Below are 24250 nucleotides of genomic sequence, written 5' to 3' on the forward strand. Positions count from 1 at the left end.
CTCATAATTTTGTTCCAGCTATAGCAAATCTGAGCTGCCCTTCAGTGCTCATCTCAGAGTAAGACTCAAACAAAAATTCTGTAAGAAAATATGAATTTCTATTCATTTGCAAACTCAGCTCCTCAAGGCAGCCAATTTAAATATTCAGTCAATTCACTGGTGTATCATTTGCTTTATACACAAAATATAAAAAGCCCTAAGAGCTCCCATCAGATTCTGGTGTAGTAAAGATTTTTCTAATTCAAAAATAATCATTTAAACCATCAGAAATTTCTTTATGATGCATTTACATGAAAGTTCTTCTCCTTAAAAAGCAGCTCCAATTAACATAGCTCTGTGTTTTAAACCACTTCTTCTAAAAATAAAGAGCAAGTCTCAGGAGTTGGAGGGAAGAGTGAGTATATGACATCTGAGAACACTCAAATCCATTTTACATGGCTTCTAATCAATATTAGTTTTTTTCAGCCAGTGTGAACAAGCTTTGAAGATTCCAGATCCTGTGTTCAGTAAGCAAGTGTCCATTGAAGAACACAACCAAAAGGCCTGGCACCTTCTCTGCTGAACACAGAGTGGCAAAGCAATCCATCAGCTGTGGCTCCAGCTTCCTCTCAGGCTGGGGTAAGGAACCTTCAATAAACTGTCAGAGAAACCTGTGCTATCACCACCCCACTCAAACAATTCCAGACAGAAGAGATTTCCCAGCAGTCCTCAGCCATGATTTGCATCAAACCAAGGCACGGAATCACTGTTTGATGCCTATGAAACAAAGATATAAAACCCCCCTGAGTCTGTGGCAATTTATCAGTCCAAATTTTTGGCACTGTCCCTTGACTAGTACCCATGAACAAAACCCCTGGCATGGGAAGCACTGAGGGTTTCCACAGCCACAACGCTCTTGGATAAAGAGGGGCTTCCTCAGTGCTTTCCTGGGAATGTGGGAAGTGCTGTCAGGGCAAAAAGCCAGACACCATCTACAGAACTACCACACATTATCCATGCCTACAGCAATTTAACAAGCACCCAGCCCCTGCATTCATTGCTGAATCTATTTACTTCTCATTGAGGTTCACTTTGACTGAAGAAGCTGAAGGTGAAAAAGATGACTTCTGTGCAGCAGGTGCTGTGGAGAGCAGTGGCCCAGATGAGCTGTCTGCAGCTGGTTTAAAGTTCATGGAGCCAAAAGGAAAAGAGGTGGCAGGAGCTGCTGTAGTGCTGCCTGCAGAAGCAGGAGTCAGGGATGCCTTGGAAGAAGCAGAGGAGAAGGAGAATGTTGCTAGTCCAGTCAGAGCAGGAGTCTGGGCTTGCTTGGAGGCATCAGCGGCAAAGGAATATGGTGGAGGATCACTGCCTGTGGAGCCAGGAGCCTTCACAGCTGAGGGCATGAAGGAAAAAACAGCTGCTCCACTCCCTGCTGGAGGCTGGCTTGAGGTGGGCACAGTGGGAGCAGCAGCTGGGGCTGTGTCAGGCTTCAGAGAAGTTGGAGTTGTGGTTGGACTTGTGGCAGCACTCCCTGCAGGAACACAAATGGGAAAGCAGGAGGCTCATGGGGCTGCACTGAGTCATGGCAGAAGGTATTGCAAGGCTAAATCTCTTTGATATGGACAGCTCAGCACTGCTTCTCTCACTGACAGTGAGGAAGAGAGATGGCAGAGCTGGGTTGGCAGTCCCCAGTCCCAGCAAGTGATACAGAAACTGTACAAAGTCATGATCAATACAACAATCTCTTCAGATTAATGTTGTCTGCAGTTTCCTGTGAAAAAGCTTCACCTTCCTCCATTGATTTTGATGAGGTTCCTGCCATCTCAAATAAAATAAGCAGTAAGCATTCAAGTTAGCCAGCACTGCAGGAAGGCAGGCTGCCAAAAAGCAGCTTTCTGGCTGGGAAAGGAGAAGCAAATTTGGGCACAGGGGAGAAAATGGTGCATTTGCAATTATTTCTCTATGAATGCAAACAAGCAAAACAATCATCTTGACTGCCTACATCATACCACACAGAGCAACACATCTATAACTCAAACAAAACTACTCCCATTCACCTGCTGACACAATTTTCACAGTGCTGAGGAAAGCTTTAAATAGAATTTAAAAAGAATTTTATTTAAATAGGATTTTTCTGAAGTCAAACACCTTAGTTCATATCATGACCTCCTGTGGCAAAACTATGGAGGAAAACCATCACCTCTCTGAAGTGTGCAGGCCATGCTCAGAGCTGGGCAAAGAGCCTCCTAAAACTGGTCTGGCCCTATTCTGCAAAGGCTGATTGCACAGGGAAATCTAAATGCACAGCCTGCAAAGTGCTTGAGATCCCACAAACAAACTCCATGATCTTAGAGGCCTTTTCCAAACCAAATGATTCTGTGATTTGGTGAACAGGACTTGGTAATTTCACACTCATGCACAAAAGACAGAGAACAGTCCTGGGAGCTCAAAACACCCAAGAACTGCTCCCCATTATTATTATAAAGAAAAAATATGTTTTCTGTGACCACATGTGTCTGACTACTGAACTGACAGATCAGTATGACAAAGATCCACAAATCCCAGTGCTCCCCTGAGCACTCACCTGCTGCCTTTGGGACTCTCTCCCCTGCCACCTGCAGTGGCTCTGGGGTCACAATAAGTGACTTGACTCCTGGGTTTTGGTTGATCATGTGAAATGGGCAAAGCACACCATCCGTGGAGAGCAGGATCAGAACTGGAGCTGGAGCAAGGATCTTCTCATCACCTGCCAGAGACCACACATGTAAGTCCTGCAGTCAAAGCTTCCTATTCTGTTCCTACTGGAATTGCCTCCTTCAATATTTCTTACATTTATACCTTCTTGCTTTCATTTGCATCTTTGTTCCCTTGCTTCTCTGTCAGTGCTCAGATCTCTTTCTTTATCCTTTTGTATTCCTTTGTGTTTCTGACTTCATGTTTCATAAAAGGGTTGTTTGACAATTGAATGTCATCTCCTGAATGACAAAGCCCAACTTTCACCCATCAACTCCTGTGCCAAGCTTTTTCAGATTTTGAAGCAGTCATTTTTCCTCACTGATACTCTGCTCCCTCCTTCAATTCCTTTCAGCAATCCCCACATTCCATTGGGCCCTGTCTCCTCATTATCATTCATATGCATGAACTACAAAATGGAATTGCTACAGAGGAAGCTTTTTAACTTTAAAGAAAGCAAACATCAAACAAATATCCTTGTGATCTGAACCACTGACACAAAATACTTGTGTTTTATGCAGCTGCTTTGTGAGTCTGCTTCAGTACAAAAATTCTCAGAACAGTTAAAGGCTTCAGAACACTCTCTGTATTTCTAAAATTCTGTAATAGTTTAACTGTGCTTAATTACATGCAAAAACCCAAACCCAACACATGCAGAGTACAGGAAAAATCTGCTATAATCATGGTGCTTTGTTTGTCAGAGAGCAGAGTGAACAGCCATTTTTCTTTACTATTGGTTCTTCAGGAAAACCATGCTAGGGAAGGGCAGTTTCCACTTGGGAACAAGCTCCAGGACAAATCAGGTTTCTCTGCAACCTAAACTTGCTGTGAACTGCAAAGCCAATTAATGTGTAGCCAAACTGTTGTGTCAGAACACAGAAAATGTATTAGCAAAGAGCTTCTCCAAAAACCTTTTTAAAAACTCTGAGGCAGCATAACACAGGCTTTAAAAAATCTGTCCTGACAGATTTCTTAATCCAGTAACTGTATAGATTAACAGAGAAAAGGCTTCAAATTCAATTTGGCATTCAAGTACAAATGTTTGACCTCAATTCCCTACTGCAGGTTTTTTTTCAGGTAAAGGTCTCAGTTAACTGGCACCCTCCTGTGCTCTTCAGGAACTCCTGACTGCAGTACCTCCCACTCTGCCTCAAGGCATCTCTATTTCCATCTGTCTCTGGCCTTCAAGGTAGAATTCTCAGAATTCACTGAGATGCAACACAATAGCTCAGATGTAGCTTCAGACTTTGACAAAATGCTTTGAAGGGCCTTCAGGCAGCACAGAAGGTACAGCAATAATGCAGCTGAGATGTGGAGCACAGCAGGGTTCAGGCAGTACAGACCTGAGCTTCAATGCAGAATTAAAACCTACGCATTCACCTCAGCAATCTTTGCTGTTTTTGGCTTTGAAACCAACCCACTTTTCCTTTAGATCCATGCAAATGTACTTGATACAAAACAGTTCTGCAAAAGGACGTAAGTGACAAGAATAAAAAACACCTCATGGGCAGTCTGAAATCCCCAGTGTTGGAACACAACTCCTTTAAACTCACTAAAATCTCAGTTCTGGGGACAGATGTAACTCAGGAGCTTTGTTTGTCATGTCTGTTGATGTCATGTTCCCAGGATGCTGAAAGCTCCAGGAAAAAAAAGAATTTACCACTTCACCCCTGAATCCTTACACAGAAGTGAAGCCACGTGCTGTGGGTTTGGAATTAAAACAGCAGGAGGTGTGTTGGTCTGCCTTTCAGAACAATCTACCAGAACTCTGAGCACAAGGCTGCCCCTCAAAAACATCAAATATACTGAGATTTATTGACTATCCCACAAGAAAGACAAACAAGACTTACTGATCACGATAGGCATGTTACTGGTGTAGTCCACAGCAACACCAACAGGCAGAGTGTCATCACTTTTATCTGTCAGAGGAAGTTCTGCTCTGCTTGAGTCCTCCAAAACCCACGATTCCCAGTTCTGCAAAAAGTAAAATTATTGCTACATCAGCTACTGCTTTCCTGTGACCAGCCTTCTTCAGCACTCCAGCCTACAACAGCTGAAACACCAGCTAGAGAGTAACTACTTAAATTTGTCAGATTAACAAATGCCAGAAAGATCAGGGTCCTTCACAGACTTCTGTGTGACTTCTCATGTATCACTGCATGTCAGAGGTCAGACATTTTTAATGCTTAACTTCAACTGATGACCTCACATCAATCACTTCATTATAGTGAGTTTGAGCAAATTTTGAGACTGCCAAGTGAAAAACAAAAACCAGACTTCTGGTACTTGGATCACAACACACATCTCTTGTTCATCTAAGGATTATCTTCAGATTATGTACAATTTAGAAGCTTGTTTAGTTTTGGGATGTCTTAAAAAAAACCATTGTCTCATTGTATTCCAGGTCTTATACAGGTTATACTTGGGGAAAGAAAATGCACGTTTGCACAAATGCAACATAAAATGCATTCAAAAATTGAGTAAAAATATTACCTGATCCCCCTGCCTGGCAAGAATGCTGACTTCTGTGGAAGCTGCTGAAGCTGCCAGAACTAGATCCCTGTAAGCATGGACACAAACAGGTTAAAACTAACATGACAGTCCACTGCAAGGTCTACAAAAAAGGAGGAACACAATCTATGCAGAAGCACTGATGCCTCAGACATGCATACCAAGGGAAGAACTTTGCCATGATTCCTGCCACTCACCATTCCTCCACAAAATTGAGGAAGTAATGATGCTGTCTCTCAGTGCAGCTCGTGTAGCACGGCTCCATGAAGTTCACAAACTTCTCTGGTCGCTTCTCTTCCTTTTTCTGTAAGATCAACATTGATAATTTATCTTTCAATATACAAACCAAGTAATCTCCCTTAAACTTGACAGTATCAGGGCACACCAATAACATCATCATTGCATCTCAGCAGAGAACAATTTACTCATTGATTTTCAGGTGGATCCTACTTCCTCCACTTAATCCCCCAACCTCAATCCCATGATTTACAGCAACATCAAACTCAAATTCTATGTGGTGCCAACATCAACAATAAAAGCAACTCTCCATTGTCATGAACAAGTCAGGAACAAGCAATAGACACTTGTGTCATTGTGACAGCTGGCACTTACAGGCAATATGGCTATGACCACTTGTGGAGACATCTCCAGTGTCCCATCAGCCTCTGCATACACGATGGCAAAGACATAGGTGCCAATCCAAAGCACATCCAAAACTGAAAGAGAAAGCAAATACCTCAGCCAGAAATACTTTATAGTTAATATTTCCTTGTTGATTTTACCTGTGCACAGCACACAAAAGGAAATAACAAGCAAATGGCAACTAACTCCTAAACTACCAAGCTTAAGAATCACAGAAAATCACACTGTAATTTCGTAACCATTGCTATACAGCTGCTATAACTAAAGACAACAGGGGGAACAATGAGTAAAATACTTTTGAAGAGAAAAAAAGTTAAAAAGTAATAAAAAGATGCACCTTTAACAGGATTGTCCGAGTCATAAAAGGGAGGACAGGGGATTACTTTCTTCTCCTGCAGATTCTGCAAATAAAACAACTCTTAAATATACAGAAAAGGCAATGAACAAATCCAATTGCAAGTTTTGCAGGAAGCCCAGAGAACTGGTTTAGAGCAACTCACCCATTCTTTAACACTCATCATGGCCACTCTGAAATCATGACTTCAGTGACCACTGCAAACCTTAAACTAAACCAAATACTGGCCTAAGACACTTGAATATTACTGAAGCACTTGGGCAGCATCACATGGCTCACACCATGTGCCACCTAACCAAATTCTGGAGTTTGTGATACAAAAACCAATCTACCAACCAAAGAAAAACCAACCAACAACCGAAACATATTTTAAACTCCTGAAATCATAAGGCCTTAACACCACCAATACTCACAGGCAGATATTGCACCACAGTGCCATTTTGCCTCCCTGCAGCCAGTTGTTTTCCCTTTGGGCTCCAACACACTAGGCAAAAAAAAGAGAGAATTTCATTAGCCCTAAGGAACTGGAGATGCCCCACAAAAATAGGACCAATAAACTAAAACTGCTATTTTTTTAACTGAAAGAAAAAAAATAATCTGAATCAAACAAGGCATCATCCAGTCACAGAGAAGGCAGGACTATACAGGTCAAAACCCAACAGGTGATGATGCTAATTTGCATGTTTTCCTGGAAATGAGTCAAGCCTGAGACAGCACAAACCACAGCTGGGCATGTTTGGTAACTCACAAGACTCAGCTGCTGCAATCAACTGGGAAAGAGTAATTCCACTGCAACACATTTTCTGAGTCTCACTGAATTTAAACCCTTCCTTTTTGAGAAGAATTTTAAGAAACCTCCTCCTGAGACAAGCAACCTGTGTTTATACACCTCTCAATCAATGTCTCCTCTTTAATGTTCAAGATTCTGAGTGCCCTCCAAGGCTGCCACTCACCAGATGTGACAGCAGCAGAGGATGGGAGCGTGGCATAGACCTTCACAGAGTCTGTGACCTGCAGCACAGAGATGCTGCCATCGGACAGACACACGGCCACCATGGTGGGACTGGCAGGGTTCCACTTCAGGTCATTGACCATGGCTGCACCTCCTGAGTCCTTGGCCAGTTTGTGACAAGCAAATGCATGTTTCTGCTGTTTTGCCTTTTGGGGAAGACAAACACACAGGACAGTCAAAGTGGAGCACAAAACAAAACTCTCCTGAAGCCACAGCTCAAAGCAGTTTTGACCTGCCTATAAATTAATGATAAAAACAAGCAGATTTTGAGCAACTCCTTTACAAGACAACCCTCAGAGAGACAGAAAATCCCACCCCAGCTACACCTCCCCTCTGCTGTATTCTGAAAAAAAAACCCAACCCCAAACCAAAGGCAAACCCACTTGGCACAGGCTGTACCTGATTTAGGAATGTGCGGACATCAAAAAAGCTGATGAAGGATCCAACCTCACTGGACATCATACAGACAGACAGGGTGAGATTGTCACAGCTCAGAGCCAGGTGCTGCATAGGAAACTTCATGGGAACCACAGTACTCTGAATATTGTCCACTTGAAACACAAAAGGAAAGGAAGATGGAATGAAGGGGACAAATTTAAATAGCAGGAATTGTTCTTGTAAAATGAGACAACAAATTTATGCAATAATCTTCAGTCCTATGAACAGCAGTTATTAAAAGTAACATGTAGAAAAACTGAATGAAAGCAAATCCCTTCATCTGTATCAATACAATCTTGAGAGATGCCAAATTTCTAAGAAAAGAAAATGCCACCTTCCTTCCTCAGTAACCTGAGTGGAAAGATTTTTGGCTTTATTTATGTATGTAGAGAGTGGAACAGTTACTAAGGAGAATGAAAACCATTCTGCACTCAGGTGGTGGAACAGTGGTAGCTTCTCCTCTCCTGGACAGTAATTTAGAGTGGGTAATTCAGTATGAAAACTGCCTCAGTGTGTCCCTCAAATCTCACACATCCCTGACACATGCACAGGCTCACAGCTCAAAGAATGGCTACCAACCATTGTTCCTGCCTTCCTACACAAGAAAATGTGGCAATTCAAATGCCTGACAGAGAATGGCAAGGACTGTAACATGTGTCAGAAACCAAGAGTTCCATTTCATAAACCCCTACAAACCTGTCTCTGCCAAACCCGTGAGATTTAAGTGTGTCTTACCATGAGATTTAAGTGTGCCTTACCAATTTTATTGGGATCTTCTCCTGGCTGTTTCTGCATGAGAAGATCTCTGGTGTGGAAGATCTGCAGGCTGGTCCCTCCTCCAGCAAAGACCAGCCCATATTTGTTGGACACTGCAAGGAGGCTGGAGCGCTCTTTGGGGAGGTCATCAGGAGAATCAAAGATGCGAACCTTCTTCAGTGCTCTGAACTGAAAATCCTGTTTGGGAGAGTTGGGAAGAGGCTGCTCACATGCTGCCCAAGAGGAACAATTTGCTTTGGCTTCTCTATCCTGCACACCCAGGCAGGCTCTGGCCACTCCATCACATTTTCTGTCTCATCCATAAAAGACTGAGATCACACCACTTTTTTTTTTTTTCCATTGGTTAAATCTCTCTTGTACCCAGTGCTTGTGTTCATAAAATCTGCCTGGGATATCTGACCTTCTCAGGAGCACACCAAAACCAGCCAAGGGATACAAAGAGAAAGGAATAAAGAAACCATGGGACTGGACTGAACAAAACTTGCTGCTACAGGCACACATTTGCCATCCTACATGCCAGTAACTCCAGTCAAGCACCCGAGTTATTCCCAAATAACTGCCACTAAATAAGTACATTCCTGCAATCTGAGGAGGATGTAGGAACTCAGAAACTTCAGCAAAATAAACAGCCCAACCACTCTATTTGTGAGGGCAAAAGGCAGCTGCACAAAGACCCATAGTCACCCCAGGAATCTGTTCCCCCATGTCCCTTCTCACAGCAACACTGGGTGACACAGGACGGGCTAGGCTGGCTCCACACAGCTAGACTCCAGCTCACACTGCCCCACATCCCCAAACCAGGAGATCCCAGCACAAGGCATGCTGACAGGAGGACTTAGAAACATATCACTCTTCTTCCAAAACAAGGCTCCTCCAACTCTCCTTCATCCCTGAAACTGCTCAAGAACGAGGCTTGGAGCAACCTGGTCTGCTGGAAGGTGTCCCTGTCCGTGGCAGGGTTTACAACAAGATAAGCTTTAGGGTTCCTTCCAACCCAAACCATTCTGTGACTCCCTCCTCAGGGAATAAACACCCCTCTACAGCAAGGCCATGCCAGCCTTCACTTTTCCACCCCACAGGCTTGTACCACGCTATACTGCAAAGTCCTCAAGATTGCCCAAAAATTCTGCAGTGTCCCTCACTGGAGATATTCCAGACCCATTTGGACAATCGTGTGCCATATGCTTTGGGATGAACCAGTCTGAGCAGGGAGGTTTGCCCAGATGACCACTGTGGTCCCTTCCAGCCTGACCCATCCTGCGGTTCTGTTTCACAAACACTGCAAGGATGTCTCAAACAGCCCCGCCACATCCCGAGCCGACCCTCCCGGTTTGTCAGCCCCACGGTCCCAACCAAGCCTCCTCCATAACCCATCGCCGCTCGCAGCCCAGGCCGAGCCTTCTCCAAGTCCCGCTCCCCTCCGGCTCCAAGCCAAGGCCCCCCCGGCCCGAGTTAAACAGCCTGTCCCCCCGTCGGGCTGCCCCCACAGCCCCGCTCTGCCCGTGCCTCACCTTCATCTCCCGCTCGGGGATCACGTCCATGTCGTCCCCCATGGCGGCCCCACGGCCGCGGTCCCGCCGCCCGCGCTCGGCCGGGAGAGCCCCGCGCCGCTTCCGCTTCCGCCGGGGCCGCTCTGGCCGCGACTCTCGCTGCTCCGGGTCCTCCCAGCGGCTCCTCCCCTACCGCAGCTGTGCTTAGTAAACCCTCTTTGCACAGATTGGAAAATATCTCTGAAACCATCGAATCCAATCTGTGACCGAACACCACCTGTCACCCACATCACTGAGTGTCGTTGCTTAAACACCTCCAGGGACCGTGACTCCAGCACCCCTCTCGCAGCCCATTCCGATATCTAATCACCGTTTCTGTGAAGAAATTCCTCCCAGGGTCCAACCTAAACCCCCCTGGCGCAGCTTAAGGCTGTGTGCTTTAACCCTCTGCACGTTCTGAGGCGCTGAGAGCTGCGTGATGCCTGTGCCTCGCTCCATCCTGAGGGGACAGACCCCGCTGACAGCGGGGATGGGCTCCGGCCGAGCAGGGGATGGGCTCCGGCTGTCCCTGCCGAGCCACGGTGGAGCCTGGCAGGCGGCTGCTCCAACCCGGCCACCAGCCCTTGGTGAGCGGCTTTGATGCTTTTCCCGTATCAGTATTACTGAAGGGCTAAGGAGTCACAGAAACTCCCGAGTTGGAAGGGACGCTCAAGGATAAATTGAGCATCGTGATCCTGCACAGGCCAACCCCAGAGTCCCACCATGTCCCTGAGAGCCATGTCCAAACATCCTGGAGCTCTGGCAGTCTTGGGGCCGTTCCCTGGGGAGCCTGGGCAGTGCCCAGCACCCTCTGGGGAACAACCTTTTCCTAATTCCAACCTAACCCTATCCTGACTCAGTTTCGTGCCTTTCCCTCAGCTAAAATCCTGCTCCCTTGGCATGGGCTGTAGTGGGAGCACAGGGATGCTCTGGGTCAGCTCCAGTGCAGGGTGCCTGAGCTGCAAACACAGTAGCTCTGTGAGCTGGAGGAGCCTTATTGTGCTCCAGAACCATGCAAAAGCAGAATATGGGGCCTTAATCATGCCAGGTCCCCAATTTCTTTACTTGTTCAAGTTTTGAGGGGTTCAGCTCCCAACCAGACAGAAGGCCAGCACTCAGCCCTATGGGAACATCTTGAGAAGGGCTGTTTCCAGCTCTAGCAGGTCATTCTCTTTTCCAGGACCAAAAAGGACAAGGATTTCCACAGAGACAAGCAATGATGGCTTTGGGCAGTGACCTGAACTGCAGCAAATCACATCCACGTTTCCCTCGTGTAATATGCTTCCTTTATTTCCTAAGTGAACAACAGCTCCAACACACAGCCAAGAAAAGCAGGTGCATTCCCAGAGGCTACCAGGCAGCAGAAAGCAGACATGGGGCTGTGATCTCAGGGAAATTCTGTCCTTTTGAGAAACATGTGAAAAAAGTGCACACAGTAATTTCCTGGGAAACGTGGTCTCCCCTTTAGATAATTCACATCAGACAAGAACCTTGGGCAATTGCTTCCAGAGCACAGAGAATAATAAAAAAAACCTTCCTTCAAGAGAAGCATTGCAAGTGTCTGCTCTCAATAAACAAGTTATTCCTTAAAACAAGCACTGGCACCTGCTTCTTTTTCAGTAAGTCAGAAAAAAGTGCCAACTTTCAGGAGGTGGCCTCTGTATTTCATCCCACAAACTCCATGGCTTTCAGTCAGTTATTACAGATAAAAATCAGATCAAGACAGTCCAAACCTATCTCCAGGATCTGTTTAAGAGTTTATATTAACAGACTTGGAAACCAGCTCTCTTAATCTTCAACCAGTCATATGGACCAAACTTCAGACGAGATAACAGTAAACACTGACACACTGTGTAGCTTTAAAAGATTTATTTTCAGTCCCTGAAGTAGACTGGTGCTGCTTTTGCTCATAATTTTTCTCTCTGTTACAGTTTTGGTTTTCACACAAACAGTAGTGAGAATGTTTTTGTTGGTTTTTTAAATTATTTAAAAGTGCAGCCTTTGGCAGGAACAATCAGCCTAGTAGAGTTAATCATCTGTATTTCCTTTAAAAAATGTACTTACTAAACCATGATTTAAAAAAGTTAAAAGCTGTCAAGAACATTTAAGAAAAGAGGAGGGAAAGGCCAAAGAGCAAACACCTGAATTCCAGAAATTGTGTATGGAACAAGAATCACCACAGTACCCAGAGCGTGGATAGCACAGTCCCAGCTCATATTCCATATTTACAGCCCTTCTTATTTTGCAGATTTGAGGGCTTATCCATCAGGGAAATGGATAATCCCAGGGGACCAGGCTGAAACATGTACAGGGAGGTCTGCAAAAATCAGAGGGACAGAGCAGCTGCCCGAGGACAGATCCTCATCTGCAACTGCTCTGGCCAGGCTCAGTTTGGTCACTCAGCTTCCTTTCACCTGGAGGTTTCACTTGCCCCAGGCATCCTGTGGGGCTGCAAAGGCATCACAGCTTGGCTCCGGACTCCATGGATGGGACAGACAACCACCTGCCCAGAGGTTACACTCCTGGTCGGGCCCAAGTGGTGATTTATCAGGAAGGGGGTCCCCAAGGTGGCATTAACCATCCTCACTTGCAGTTGGACCCCGAGATCTGCCCGCAGGATGAGCCCCCAGAGCAGACAGAAACTGTCCCCACTCCAACAGGCTGTGCAGGCAGATCTCTGTGTCCAAGCACATTCCCCATAGGATCAGGCAGATGTGGGAGGCTGATTTGCATTTTGGGGAGGTCAGGAGGGGAAGAACTAAGTCCAAAGTAGGAACAGGAGGATGGAGCAGAGAAGGCACTTATTTCTTTGCACCCATGAAGCCGCTCTCAGGGGCTTTGTCCACGTCTGGCAGCAAGGACCATCAGGAACCTGTCATGACAAGCACAGCTCTGAATCCATAGGCTGGGAACAAAGTAGCTCCTCGTCTGAGAAATGCAGGAAGGGCAGAGGAAAGAGTAAAAATCACAGGATATTTTTTGTTCTTTTTGGTCTCACATTACACTTGGTGCTACGGCTTCTGTCTAACAGATCGAGTTGGCTAAGGGATGCAGCAGAAAGACACGAGCTGGGGGGCTCCAGCTTCCCTTGCTGTTCCTCTAAGGCAGGTTAGTTGAAAACTAGGACTGTCCACAGTAAAGAGTAACAAAGCACAGGTAACCTCTGTTACAGACCAGCAAAGCAAACAGTGCCCATTTTACAGCCTGTCCTCTTCAAGGGAGGCTGGCTATGTCTCTCTCTGGAGGGGGACCAGAAGGTTTCCGGCTGCTCTCATTGGCTTTTCCTTCAAACAGCATGACCCTGCAAAACACAACAGATATTGCCAATTTAAAAAAAAAAGCAAATGTATATTTATCCATCATTGGGGGTGGCATTCTCTGCTGAAAAAGAGCATCTGGCTCCCCTACAAAGAGCACTCAGATAATTAGCAAAGCAGGGAAAGCCAACAGAGGGCAGTGCTGCCAGGCTGGCTTTTCCAGCAGCTACCAGGAGTGGGTTCCCTAAGTCTCTGCCGGTTTTCCTCTCAGAGCCCAGGGGATTAGCACATTTTATTTAGACAGCCACTTCCGAAATCCCCTGGGCACACACTGCATGCCAAGTGCTCCTGATGCGTAAAAGCAAATACCACTCCTGGCCCACCTTGCACATAACCACACAACAGAGCATTCAGAAGCCAACACCGAGCAAGCAACAGCAATTACAGCCATGGGAGAGAGCAAAAACAAGGAGCAAGGCACTGGCTGCAGGAATGTCAAGCATTTTGTAACCACTAGCACTGTCTTCCTCCCTGAGGACTGCAGCTACGCTGGGAATGCCAGCTGCCTCCATGGATCAAAGGGCTGCACTGCTCTTAGGACAAGTTTTACATTTCTGCTCCTGCTCTACAGGGTCCAACAGACAATGGGGTGTCTGTTAGCAAGAGAAGGGACCTGTTTGTGAAAGCTGCTGCAGTTGGGAGGAGGGATGGGAGATACAGGACACGCTGCAGGCTCTGTCTGGTTCTGTGGAGAAAAAGGAGGAGCAGGGATGTCAGAAGTCTGTGTCTGCCTGGAAGAGGAGCATCACAACAGAGACACAGCACACAGTGGGGAGAATCTGCCAGCAAACATGTCCCAGCTTAGAGAAACCACGTGAGAAGTGGATGCAAGATTCTTCCTCCCAACCTGCCCGGAAAGCTGGCTGTGTTTCTAAAGCTGCCTTCAAAAAGGGGTAAGGAGGATGGAGAGGATCAGCTCCTATTCATGGCAGTTTCAGACACAAAAGCAGGGCCAGCCTCTGAGCTGTGAAAGGAAATGCCAGGCTTCAATGGGATGGAGATGGAGCCAAGCAAGTGTTTGGAAGCCATTTATTAGAGCAGCACTTTCAGAGCCCTGTTGAGAGGGCAGAGGGGGCCGTGGGAGGCTAGTGCTGGCAGCCTGTATCACAGAAAACCTCTCCCAGCACGAGCCAGCTGTTTTAAGCATGTGCCCCATCTCCATCTACTGCCCATCCCTCCAAGATCAGGCAGGGATGGAGCATCCTGTGGGATACAGGATGCTCCATCATTCACTCAGGTCCTGCCACCATCCACAGGGGAAGTCTGTGTCCCCAAAGCCAGCAGGATCCTCAGGGAGGAGATGGGAAGCAGTCCTGCAGTGCTGAATGCCTGCACACCCTCGGGAAGGGAGGGGGATGGCTCCCATGGAGCACGTGGGAGGAAGCCTGGTGCTAACACACAGCAGGCAGCTCTGCTGGGAGCACTCGCCACTGCTCAGCCTCACCACGGGCTTGTACACCCTCCATGGCACCCTGCAGACTGCCCTGCACAAGGATCCTCGTCTCCCTCCATGAACACTGAGTGTGCACAGCTCCAGCTCCACCACACAGAACAGCCTGTGCTTCCCAGCTGCCCCCAGAGCAGCTCAGGTGCTGCTGCTCTCCCCAGCTCCATCCCGGGACACTCACAGTTTGAGCACAGCAGAGCGCTTCCCAAGCATCAAGTTGACAAAGTCCTGGTAGGAGATGGTGTCGCTGACCCCTCCAGTCACCTCAGAGATCATCCTCTTCAGCTCTAGGTGGGTCTTCGGAGCCCCCAACTTCTCCATCATCCTTTTGACAGACATCAAATCTGCAAGAGCAACCACTGCTGTCAAGGGGTGACCCCACAGACCAACCCTAGGGACAGAGCCATGAGTTCCCACCTGACACCACCTCACCCTGTGGCTGACACAAAAAGCCTTGCAGCACAGCTCACTGCCACTCTGCCCAGTCCAGAGCATCACTTCCCAATTATCCTGAGTGCAGCTCAGGATAAAAGTACCACACACTCAGACAAGAGGGACAACTCCAAGTGCTCCAGAGACACGTGGGGACAGTGCTCTCTAGCTCGGATTGCGGTGCCAAGAATCACAAGGATGGGGAGGAGGGAAGCACCACTGGGGTTAAAGCTGGAGACAAACAAGCAGTGGGGAGCAGACGCCCCTGCCCATCGCCACAGGCCATTTCCTCCCATTGCACTGCTGCCTGCTGAGACCTGCGGGCCCCTTCCCTCCCGGAAGCCTCAGCCAGGCCTCTCCAGCTCCACACAGGCTGCACTTCAGCTGCAACACTTGTGGAGGAGGGGAACGAGGCAGCTGCCTCCTGGAAGGGCACAGTGCACAAGTGATTACACTTCAGTGTCAGCTCCAGGCCTGCAGGAGGCTGGAACTTTATGTAACTGGTGCTTTCTGAGCCCAAAGCAGGGCTGCTCAGCTGAGCCAGACTCACACCCAAGTCCTTGGCTTCCCTCTGCTCCCTTCCTTGCAAAGCAAAGAGCTTCTCTGCACCAGAGAATTGCTCATGGATTTATACAGCTCCTGCCTCAAGCCAGGCAAGCCCTAGGATTGTCCAAGTCCTGCAGCTTCCCAGCTCTGAATTCCCAGCTCTGCAGCAGAGGATTGAGAAGAAGGCCTCAGTGGAGAAAAAGGGGGAAGAAAGAAAAAAAAGTATTTAGAGCAGAAAGAAGTGGAGGAGATCAACAGAACTTCAGGAGAACAGCACTGAGAAGAGCTTAGATCTTGAAATAGGCAAGGAGAGATGGAGGAAGCTGAGAGGCAGGGGCTGGAGAGCCAAGGAAGCCCCCAGCTGGCAATCAAGGTCCAAGCAAGGCTGGACATTGGAAAAGCCCACAAGTTTTCCTCCTCAACACCATGATGCAGAAGGAAGCAGCAGATTCAGCAGCAGACAGGCTGTGGCTCTTCCAGCCCAGCATCGCTCAGAATCACTCACCAATTTCACCTTGGTTGTTCAGGTCAAACTCCATGTATTTCTCTGGAAGAGACACAGAATTAAGTTAGCAGCACTCTAGAGCAGGGGGGTGTGCAGGGCTTTGGAGCACTGCCTGCTTCCAGCCCTGAAATAAAGCATTTGGTGATAAGATTGATATACTGCTGAATGCAAAGTTCAGAGGGGGAGACCATCTCAAGGCCTGGTTTTAGCACCCTTATCTCAACTCTAGGGCTCTAGAGTTTAAGTTCTCTTTAATTGTGGCTGCTTTTCATTTAAGCTGAAGGAAAACACTGGCAACAGAACAAGGTATCAGCTGGCTATGAACAGCGTTAAAAGGTTTCCAGCCAGAAAAACAAAGCTCTGGAACAGGCTCCCAGAAGGAGTAGCAAGGAAAACAAACCCCTGAGCACTGCAGAGATGAAGCTTGATCGGATTAGGAGGGGGATTAAATGACGCAGTTGCCTGCAGTAATGAGGGACAGACTCCACAGTGCTCCCATCACTGTGCTCCCTCCCAGAGCAGCACCTGCCAGCTGAGATGCTCAAGGACCACATCAAGAGGGTGAAGCCAAGAACATGCCTGGGCACAGTGATGCTGGAGCAGGTTGTTTGCCCTTCCAGCCTGCTGTCAAACACTGCTGACTTGAGCAAATCCAGCATTGTCAGGGAGAGGCAGAGCCTGCTCCAGAAGGTCTGGTTAGCTTTGCAGGACAAAAACTTGCATGCTGCAACAGGCAGAGCACTGATTTGAGTTAGAAAATTCAGGAATTCAGTCCTGTGCAGTTTCTGCCCTTTGAAGTGGCACACCTGAGCTTCCTACACACCCCCCCACCCCTTGATAGCTGTTCCCCATTTAGACTTTAAGCTCTTCAGGCAAGGATTTGTCTGTCTTACAGACCATACAGCTCCCAGCACCACAGGAGGCCCCCATCACCTCAGCTCCACTAAATGGAAAGAGCAAGATGCCTGCTGGCACCATCCATCCATGCTGAGCTGGATAAATCACCCTGCAGTGAGCACTCGCTCCCCACACCAGCCTTGGAGGACTCAAATTAACCAAGCCCTTCCAGGCTGCTCTTTTGCCCCAGGAAGGGAAATGGAAAACACCTTTTGCCTCTGCTCCAGGAACACCAGCAGGCGTATGAGCATGAACACAGAAGTGGCAGGCTAATTTAAGGAGCCAAAGGGAAGAGTGGTTATTTCACACAATGGAGTCTTCCCAGGACCTGTGCTTCCAAAGGAAATTGTTGGGATAACTGGACTGATGGGCAGGAGGCAAAGGAATGGCTTGGCTTGGCTTCACCTGGGTCTCAGCCCATGGATTCCTGCTGCCATGAGCTGACCAGGACAGAATACCATGGACAGGAAATACCATGTACAAACCAAAGCTATTCATGCTTCAGGCTGGAGTAAATGTCTCACATCAAGCAACCAATCCTAGCAGAAATCAAGGCTGTCACACAGCCCTGATTAGGGGCTGATGTGGGACTGCCTCTCCCCACTCTCTGCCTCACCACAATGACCTTGTGCATTTTAGCTGCCACCTCCCTCACCAGGGTCAGGCACCCCTGCATCTGCCTGGGGCACAAACCCTGCTCTGCCATGTCCATGCCCAGCCCATGTTTTCTTTTCTTCTGAGCTGACACTTAGCCAACAGTGCAGAGAACAGAGGCAGCTTTACATCAGCCTCAGCTCACACATTCACATTTCCCTCCCACCCCAGCAGCAGGGATATAGTGGGGCAAAAACCATGCACGGTCCCTCCCTCACAAACACATTTACACAAACACTGCATGGGGGCTCCATCTCTGCCTCCCCCAGGCTGGGAGGAGGAAGCGGGAAGGACAGCAGAGAAGAAATATTCCCCCCATCATCACACAATGAGCTGATTGTTGGGGGAGCTGGAGGAGGCCTTGGAGAGAGGGACAGGCCACGGAGACAAACTCACGAGGCAGCAGGAAGAGATGCCAAAGGCTCTCGTTACAGGGAATTCTGCGCCTGTGACCTACAGTTGCAATGTTTGAAGAGCCCCAATTGTGATGGGAAAAAATAATGCGGGGCTGCAGCCAAAAGCCAAAGCTGCACAAAAAGCAACACAAAGAGATGGGGGAGCACAGGAGGCTCCTCTGTGCCCAGCAGTGTAAGGGATCACAAAACGCCAGCCAGCTTCTTCCTCGCTGGATTGCAAAGCCAGAATTCAAAGGGAAATAGCAGACAATGTCTGAAATGGAAGCAAGGTCAGGTTTTATTTGGTTAGAGCCAGGCTGAGCACAAGCCTCGAGGCAGTGTGACGCAGGCATGTTTTCCCAACTGCCTTCAGCCACTGCTTGGAAACAAAGTGGGTACACCAGAATAACCCTGCCAGATCTTGTCCTCTAACCAGTCTGAGGACAAGCTCCAGAGGACTCCAGGCTTTTGAGCTGCTTCTCTATCCTCTGTCCCAGCAAAAGGCCCAAACCTAAGCCCAGGATCTGCTGACCCACTGGAGTCAGGCTTTGGCCAGAACTAGACATATCAGTGCTGTGTTCCCTCTGCTGGGAAAGAACTAAAACTTTTGGAGAGAGGAAGTCCCCAACTCCTCCAGAAAGCAGCTGACACTTCTGCTTTGTGGAATGAGGCCCTCCTACATATTGGAAAAACAAAAAATAGAGTCCAGCTATTGCATTGCCCGTTATGCCAGTTAGCTTGCTGGGTAACTAGACAGAAACCATCCTCCTTTGCTGCTCCCCAGGGTTTTGCCCACACAGCAGGTTTTGTAGTAACAGCAGCTGCCAGGCAGGGTGTCTGTAGGGTGACAAGTCCCTGCAAACACCTCTGGAGAGGTGTTTTCCACAAAGGCTTGTATGGAAAACACCTCTCCAGAGAGTTTCACCAAGTCCCACAAGCAAGGAGGAAGGCATCCATCCCAGCTCAGTCACTTGTATTTGGCCGAGAATCTCAGGCTGGTGACACCCAAGTGCTGAGGAAAATAATCAGGTTCAGAGCAAACAGTAAGGCCCAAAGGACATGGCGACCCTCCAGTTCTCACCTTTGAACACTGCCAACTTCTCCTCCAGGCCTTTTTCATTACTGAACTTTGGGTCACAGAGGAACTCCTAAAACAGAAAAAAAAAATCCTCAAGGTTAAAGGTGTGAAAACACCCTGGAGGGCACCTCCAAAGGGCACAATTCCCAGAGAGTCACAGCTGAGCAACAGCACCAGGAGACTTGAAAATGGGCTGAATCCCTCCACACCTTGTCATTAACATTCCAGTGCGAGGGGAATCCCTCTGATGCCTCAGATTTCCCACCAGCAGCTGGAGGGAGGGCTGGACCCCACCTGCCTTTGGAATAACTGCATGAAAGCCCCTGTTCTTGCTTTCAAAGTTTCAGCTCCCCACATCTCTGCTTAAGCACGCTTAGCATGTGGATTGGGCACTTATTTCCAGCAAGGGCTCCTAGTCCTTGCAGAAAGCACTCTTATCTCAGATTTCAAACTCTTAGATAAACTCAGAGGGGTTGCAAATAGAGCAGGCAAAGTTTGCAGAATGCCATATGCCCGAGAGGACGGGTATTTTGGGCTCAGGAACTCTTATACCAAATATCCATTTTCCCCCCTCTACCCTGCTCACTTCTGGTCACTTGTCCCTAGCCCCACCTCAAAAACCTTCAGATAGCCAAGAGAACAGACCACAGCTTGCACAGCCAGCTCTTGTGCTGTGCCCTGCCAGCAGCACTCCCCACAGCTGTGAGCAGCAGGGTCTTGCTCCTGTCCCTGCCCTCCCACACCAGCTCCAGCCCAGCACAGCTTAATGACTCGATCTGTGTTCAGCACAACACCACATTCTTCAGTGCAGAAATCATTAACATCTGCACAGCTTTTGCATGGCCTGCCCAGGACAAACCCCTCGAGGGGTGAGTGGATGGAGGGCTGAGGCTGCTCCCTACTCTGGGAATGTGTTCCTCACCACTGCTCATGGGGAAGTCAGGAATGGGTCACTAAGAGCCTTGTGTGCTGATCACTGTTGGCCATCCTAATCCTGCTCCTGTGCTCTGGGTCCCACACACCTGGAGCTGCTCCCTCCTTCCTCACTGGGACAGGGGAGCTTGGACTGCTCAGGGAATCCTCAAACCTTCACTGCTATGGCAAGTCTTTTCCCTGCAGCTGAACTAGGGTTTTGTAGGAAGCCCACTAGGACAGAAGTGACTGACACCCCCTCCTCCCACCCCAGAAACTCCAGATGGGACACCAGACACCATGGCCACAAAACCAGTGTGACACTGGCTTCCCTCATCACCATGGTCACCAACTCAGATGGAGAGCTGTGGTGAAAAACAACATTTCCAGTTCCTTCTTTTGCTCTCCTTTGCAAACTCAGTTTCATTTAGCTCAGTTATTTCTACCCAGGGGTATCATTTACCAGCCCAACACAAAGGGCCCAATTCAGCTTCGAGACCTGGGCCCAGGCAGCAGCAGGAGTCACCAGAGACCAGAGTAGTGTTACCTGCTGCCATCACCACTGAACAACCTCTGCAGAAGACAAACACCCCTGAAAGCCAAAACAGGGCCAAAACACCTCCTGGCCACTAGGTCACAGCTTCATTCCTGCCCTGCAGGAGCAGCAAGCAGCTTCCACCTCCCAGCAGAACAGGGGATGTGAGGGCAGAGCACAGTGTCTCTCTGGGAGCAAGAAGCAGCACAGAAATGGTGAACACTGAAGGGAATGCATCCAGACCTGATGGCTGAGGGACACATGCCCAGGAGCCACCAGCACCTGGCACAAAAGCAGCACAGGTGACACTGCACACAGCATTAGGGCTCAGTTCCCTTGTGCTTCAATGGAGGGGGGCTGCAGAGCCCATCAGCACCACAGCTCTGCTCCAGGTGCAAGGAAGCAACAAGGGGCTGTACTTGAAAGGCATTCCACTCTCCACATTGTGTGTGAGCGGGGCTGTGACTGTGATAAGGAAAACACTCACAATGGCACACAGGAATTCAGTCCCCAGGGCCCGTGACTCAAACTCAGAGTGGCTGAAAGTTCCTCCTAGAGCCCAGCTGAAGTTTCTCCTAGAGCCCTTTGCTAAAGTCCCCATTTTAAGGAGCATGTTCTATTAATAAGAACTGCTTTAAAAGCCTCTCCCCTGCTCCTGCCCTGAACAGCCTTTCTTGAGCTCTTGATTTTTCTAAGCCAATAAACTCAGTCAGACAAGCCCCAGTTACCTGCAAGACAACCTGAGCAAAGCCAGATCCATCCTTGATCCCCAAAAAGGTGACTCCAGCTGGCAGGCCAAGCTCTCACAGGGATGTTGAAGTGCTGAATGCCAGCCACCCTGCCTGCAGGGGCTGGGAAGGGCTGAGGGATGCTCAGAAGAAGAGGGATGCTCAGGAGAAGCAGGCACCTGCTCTCTAACAGGCTGAATTCCTTCCCTGCAGCCCAGAGCATTAGAAGGTAAAACAAGGTTGAAACTAATCTGTGCTGGATTAGACCTGCCACCTTGATGCACGAGGCTGGACAATGTGATTGCATTGCCTGAAAAGAGGGGAACAACCAAGACGGGAGCCCACAAGAGTGGTTCAGGCTGGAAGAGAGGAACCAGCACCAGTACTCAGCTATCCTTCAGCAGCACATGTGCACTCAGCCTTCTGCCTGCCAGACCCATATCCCAGAGAGAGCTCTGGGGTAGAAACCAGCCAGGAAAACAGGGCTGGAGGGAGCTAAGTGTTAGGATGAGACAATGAGATTAAGCCTGATAGGAATTTGGCCTGATGGGTTTTATTAGGAGCACTTGACTGTTTTACAGCCTCAGGGCTCTCCAGTGCTGGGGAAACCCCCGTCCCTGGCTCCAGCCACAGTATCAGCCCAAGTTTCTGTATCAGCTGTTTGTCAGGGAGGTGTGAGGCTGTTTGCTGCACTCCCCCATTGCCACACAGAGCTGGCAGAGCACAGCAGCGTGGGGGTTGCTGCCCAGAGCACAATGGCTTCTGAGGATCCACGGGCATCTGCCACCCGTGCTATCTGCAGCTCGGTTTTGAGCTGCTCAAACCCCAGCTCGTAGCGCTGAGCCAGCACACAGGGCAGCAAGGGTGCAAACAAGCAGCCCTGTCAGTGGGAAGTCACATAGCTTGTTTCATTTCTGTCACCCAAACCTCAGCCAAAGAAAAGGCCAGAAGTGATGAGAGCTTAGGGGAGAGATAGGGAAACTGTCCCCTGCATGGGAACAGCCCTGAGCCTGGGGACACAGCAGTGACACATTCCCAGCATCACAGCAAGCACAGCTTCACAGGCTCAGCACCAGCTTAAGGATCATGCATCCACCTTGTGCTTGTGTGATGCTGGAGGCTCTGGAGAAGCAAAAGCTGCAGCAGTAGGTACACCACAGTCCCTTGATCCCCGGCCTAAGGGCCACATCACCTTGTCTAGGAGAGATGTGTTAGACCCTTGGTGCAGGGTGTGCTGTGCCTGCCTTCCAGCAGCAGGTTACAAAGGCTCCATTTTAACCAAGTGCTCTTATTCCACACCTTATGCCTGACATCTCTTTTTCCACAGCACAACCTAATTTCTAGTTAATTGAGTAATTTCTAATGACTTAATTCCCTCTCCAGCGACCTAAGCTTCACCTCTACTGTCTCACTGGAAGACCACATTGCTACTTTTCATAGCTTAGTCAGTGTGAGGGCAAGGTGAGCCCATCTCCTCTGGGCTTTCATCTTGTACAGCGATTTGATTTCTGTACTTGTAACACCAAGGTGTCACTAACTAAAGGAGCACCTAAGAAGTGCTAGAAATCCCAGCACTGTTTGCTTCGAGGTTAAAACCTTCTTTTCACCCTCAGAACTGCTCTTAGCTGGGAGAGATGCCAACAGAGCTGCCCCCATAACCATGCCAAGCAAGGGACGGGGTAAGCCTGGAGCTCGGGGGAAAGGACCTTGCCCGACCCTGGCATGAAGGGCACGAAGCCCAGTGCACTTTGCACTAATCCAGGAGGTTCCATTCCCCCTGCCCGAGGCTTGTGGGACGTCCAGCCATCCCGGGCAGCCCGTTCACCCGCTGTAATGAAAAGCTAGGAAGGCTGGAGTCAGCTCTGAGCAGCAGAAACTTCTCATTCCGGGAAGAAAAAGTTGAAGCGCTCGATACAGCAGAGAGGAGGTTGAAATCCTGCAGGAGAACAATAGTTCCCATTCTTGCCGGAGCACGTTCCCGAAGGGAATTCCATAGCAGGCAGCCCCCGGGCGCCCACCAGCCCGCTCGGACCTGCCGATGTGCGATGCACGGGGAGCAAAGAGCCGCAACACCAGCGGATGGAGAGCGATCCCCGCACAAGCCCCGCTTCCTCCTGCGGCCGGATCCCCTCCCCAAAGGGGTTTGGGCAGAGGGGTCTCCAGCTCCTCCTGCACCCACCGCCCCCCTCCTCCTCTTCCTCCCGCCTACTCCGCAGCCCCCTCCCCATTCCCCACTCCCCGCAGGGGTCGGGAGGCGGCCCCAGCCCCACCTTGTTGATCTCGTCCAGCCGCCCGTCGTGCGGGGCTCTCCGCAGCCCCCCGCCGCTCGGCCGGCGCGGAGCCGCCATCGCACCGAGCCGCCCGCGCCCGCCGCCGCCTTAAATAGGGGCGGGCAGGGCCGGGCCGGGCCCTCCGCCCCCCGCCCTTAACCCGTTCCCCGCCCCGCACCGGGAGGGCAGCAGGAGCCCGCGGTGCCCGAGCACGGGGGAGGCACCGCCGGCTCTGGGCATCCCGCAGGAGCGAAGGGATCGGCTCCCTGTGCCCGCACCGCCCGCAGGACGCGGCTCCGGGACACCGGGGATCGCTCCGGAGCTGCCCTGGGAGCGGCATCGCCCCGCAGAGCCGCAGGGGCGAGATGGCACAGCCGCTTCCAGGCGATGGATTAACGCTGGAGTGCGAGCAGCGGGAAAAGGGATGGACCGAGGTGATGCGTGTCCCGGCCAGGGTCGCACCTCCTCGCTGCCATCCTGACACCTCATGTTAAAATCATGTACTAGCATGATTTCATGCTAGAATTTTCAGACATTTGCCCCTCACCACCCTAAATG

At 49.4% G+C, this 24250-nt stretch overlaps 2 protein-coding genes across 4 annotated transcripts in view; both read right to left on the reverse strand.

Moving 5' to 3' along the window:
* NUP214 (nucleoporin 214) overlaps positions 1–10035 on the reverse strand; it is a 39547-nt gene extending 29512 nt beyond the window's left edge. For all 3 annotated transcript variants that reach the window (XM_054284219.1, XM_054284218.1, XM_054284217.1), the window contains exons 1-12: positions 9959–10035; positions 8429–8624; positions 7632–7783; positions 7174–7378; positions 6634–6704; positions 6203–6266; positions 5836–5939; positions 5421–5527; positions 5206–5272; positions 4563–4686; positions 2564–2725; positions 1054–1510 (exon numbers count right to left, since the gene is read on the reverse strand). In XM_054284219.1, coding sequence (XP_054140194.1) covers positions 1054–1510; positions 2564–2725; positions 4563–4686; positions 5206–5272; positions 5421–5527; positions 5836–5939; positions 6203–6266; positions 6634–6704; positions 7174–7378; positions 7632–7783; positions 8429–8624; positions 9959–10000 — 1751 coding nt within the window. In that variant the 5' untranslated portion in view covers positions 10001–10035. The remainder of the gene's footprint in view (positions 1–1053; positions 1511–2563; positions 2726–4562; positions 4687–5205; positions 5273–5420; positions 5528–5835; positions 5940–6202; positions 6267–6633; positions 6705–7173; positions 7379–7631; positions 7784–8428; positions 8625–9958) is intronic.
* Positions 10036–11830: 1795 nt separating this feature from the next.
* On the reverse strand, positions 11831–23770 carry AIF1L (allograft inflammatory factor 1 like). The gene is made up of 5 exons (XM_054284273.1): positions 23693–23770; positions 19251–19317; positions 16224–16265; positions 14922–15084; positions 11831–13277 (listed from the first exon to the last, which is right to left on the reverse strand). Exons 1-5 carry the CDS (start codon positions 23768–23770, stop codon positions 13190–13192), a joined length of 438 nt encoding a protein of 145 aa, XP_054140248.1. The 3' UTR covers positions 11831–13189.
* Positions 23771–24250: the final 480 nt, after the last annotated feature.

Source organism: Melozone crissalis, unplaced genomic scaffold, assembly GCF_028551555.1.
Source record: "Melozone crissalis strain CALT ecotype California unplaced genomic scaffold, PUWL_Pcris_2 ptg000041l_1, whole genome shotgun sequence".
Taxonomy (NCBI): domain Eukaryota; kingdom Metazoa; phylum Chordata; class Aves; order Passeriformes; family Passerellidae; genus Melozone; species Melozone crissalis.

Excerpts from the sequence above, each read along its gene's own strand:
- AIF1L (XM_054284273.1), bottom strand. The coding sequence starts at position 23,770 with ATGGCGGCTCCGCGCCGGCCGAGCGGCGGGGGGCTGCGGAGAGCCCCG. Across the intron at positions 19,318-23,692 it reads GGCTGGACGAGATCAACAAG|GAGTTCCTCTGTGACCCAAA; the intron begins GTGGGGCTGGGG and ends TTTCTGTTTTAG. Across the intron at positions 15,085-16,223 it reads GAACAACCAAGGTGAAATTG|ATTTGATGTCTGTCAAAAGG; the intron begins GTGAGTGATTCT and ends TTGCTCTTGCAG.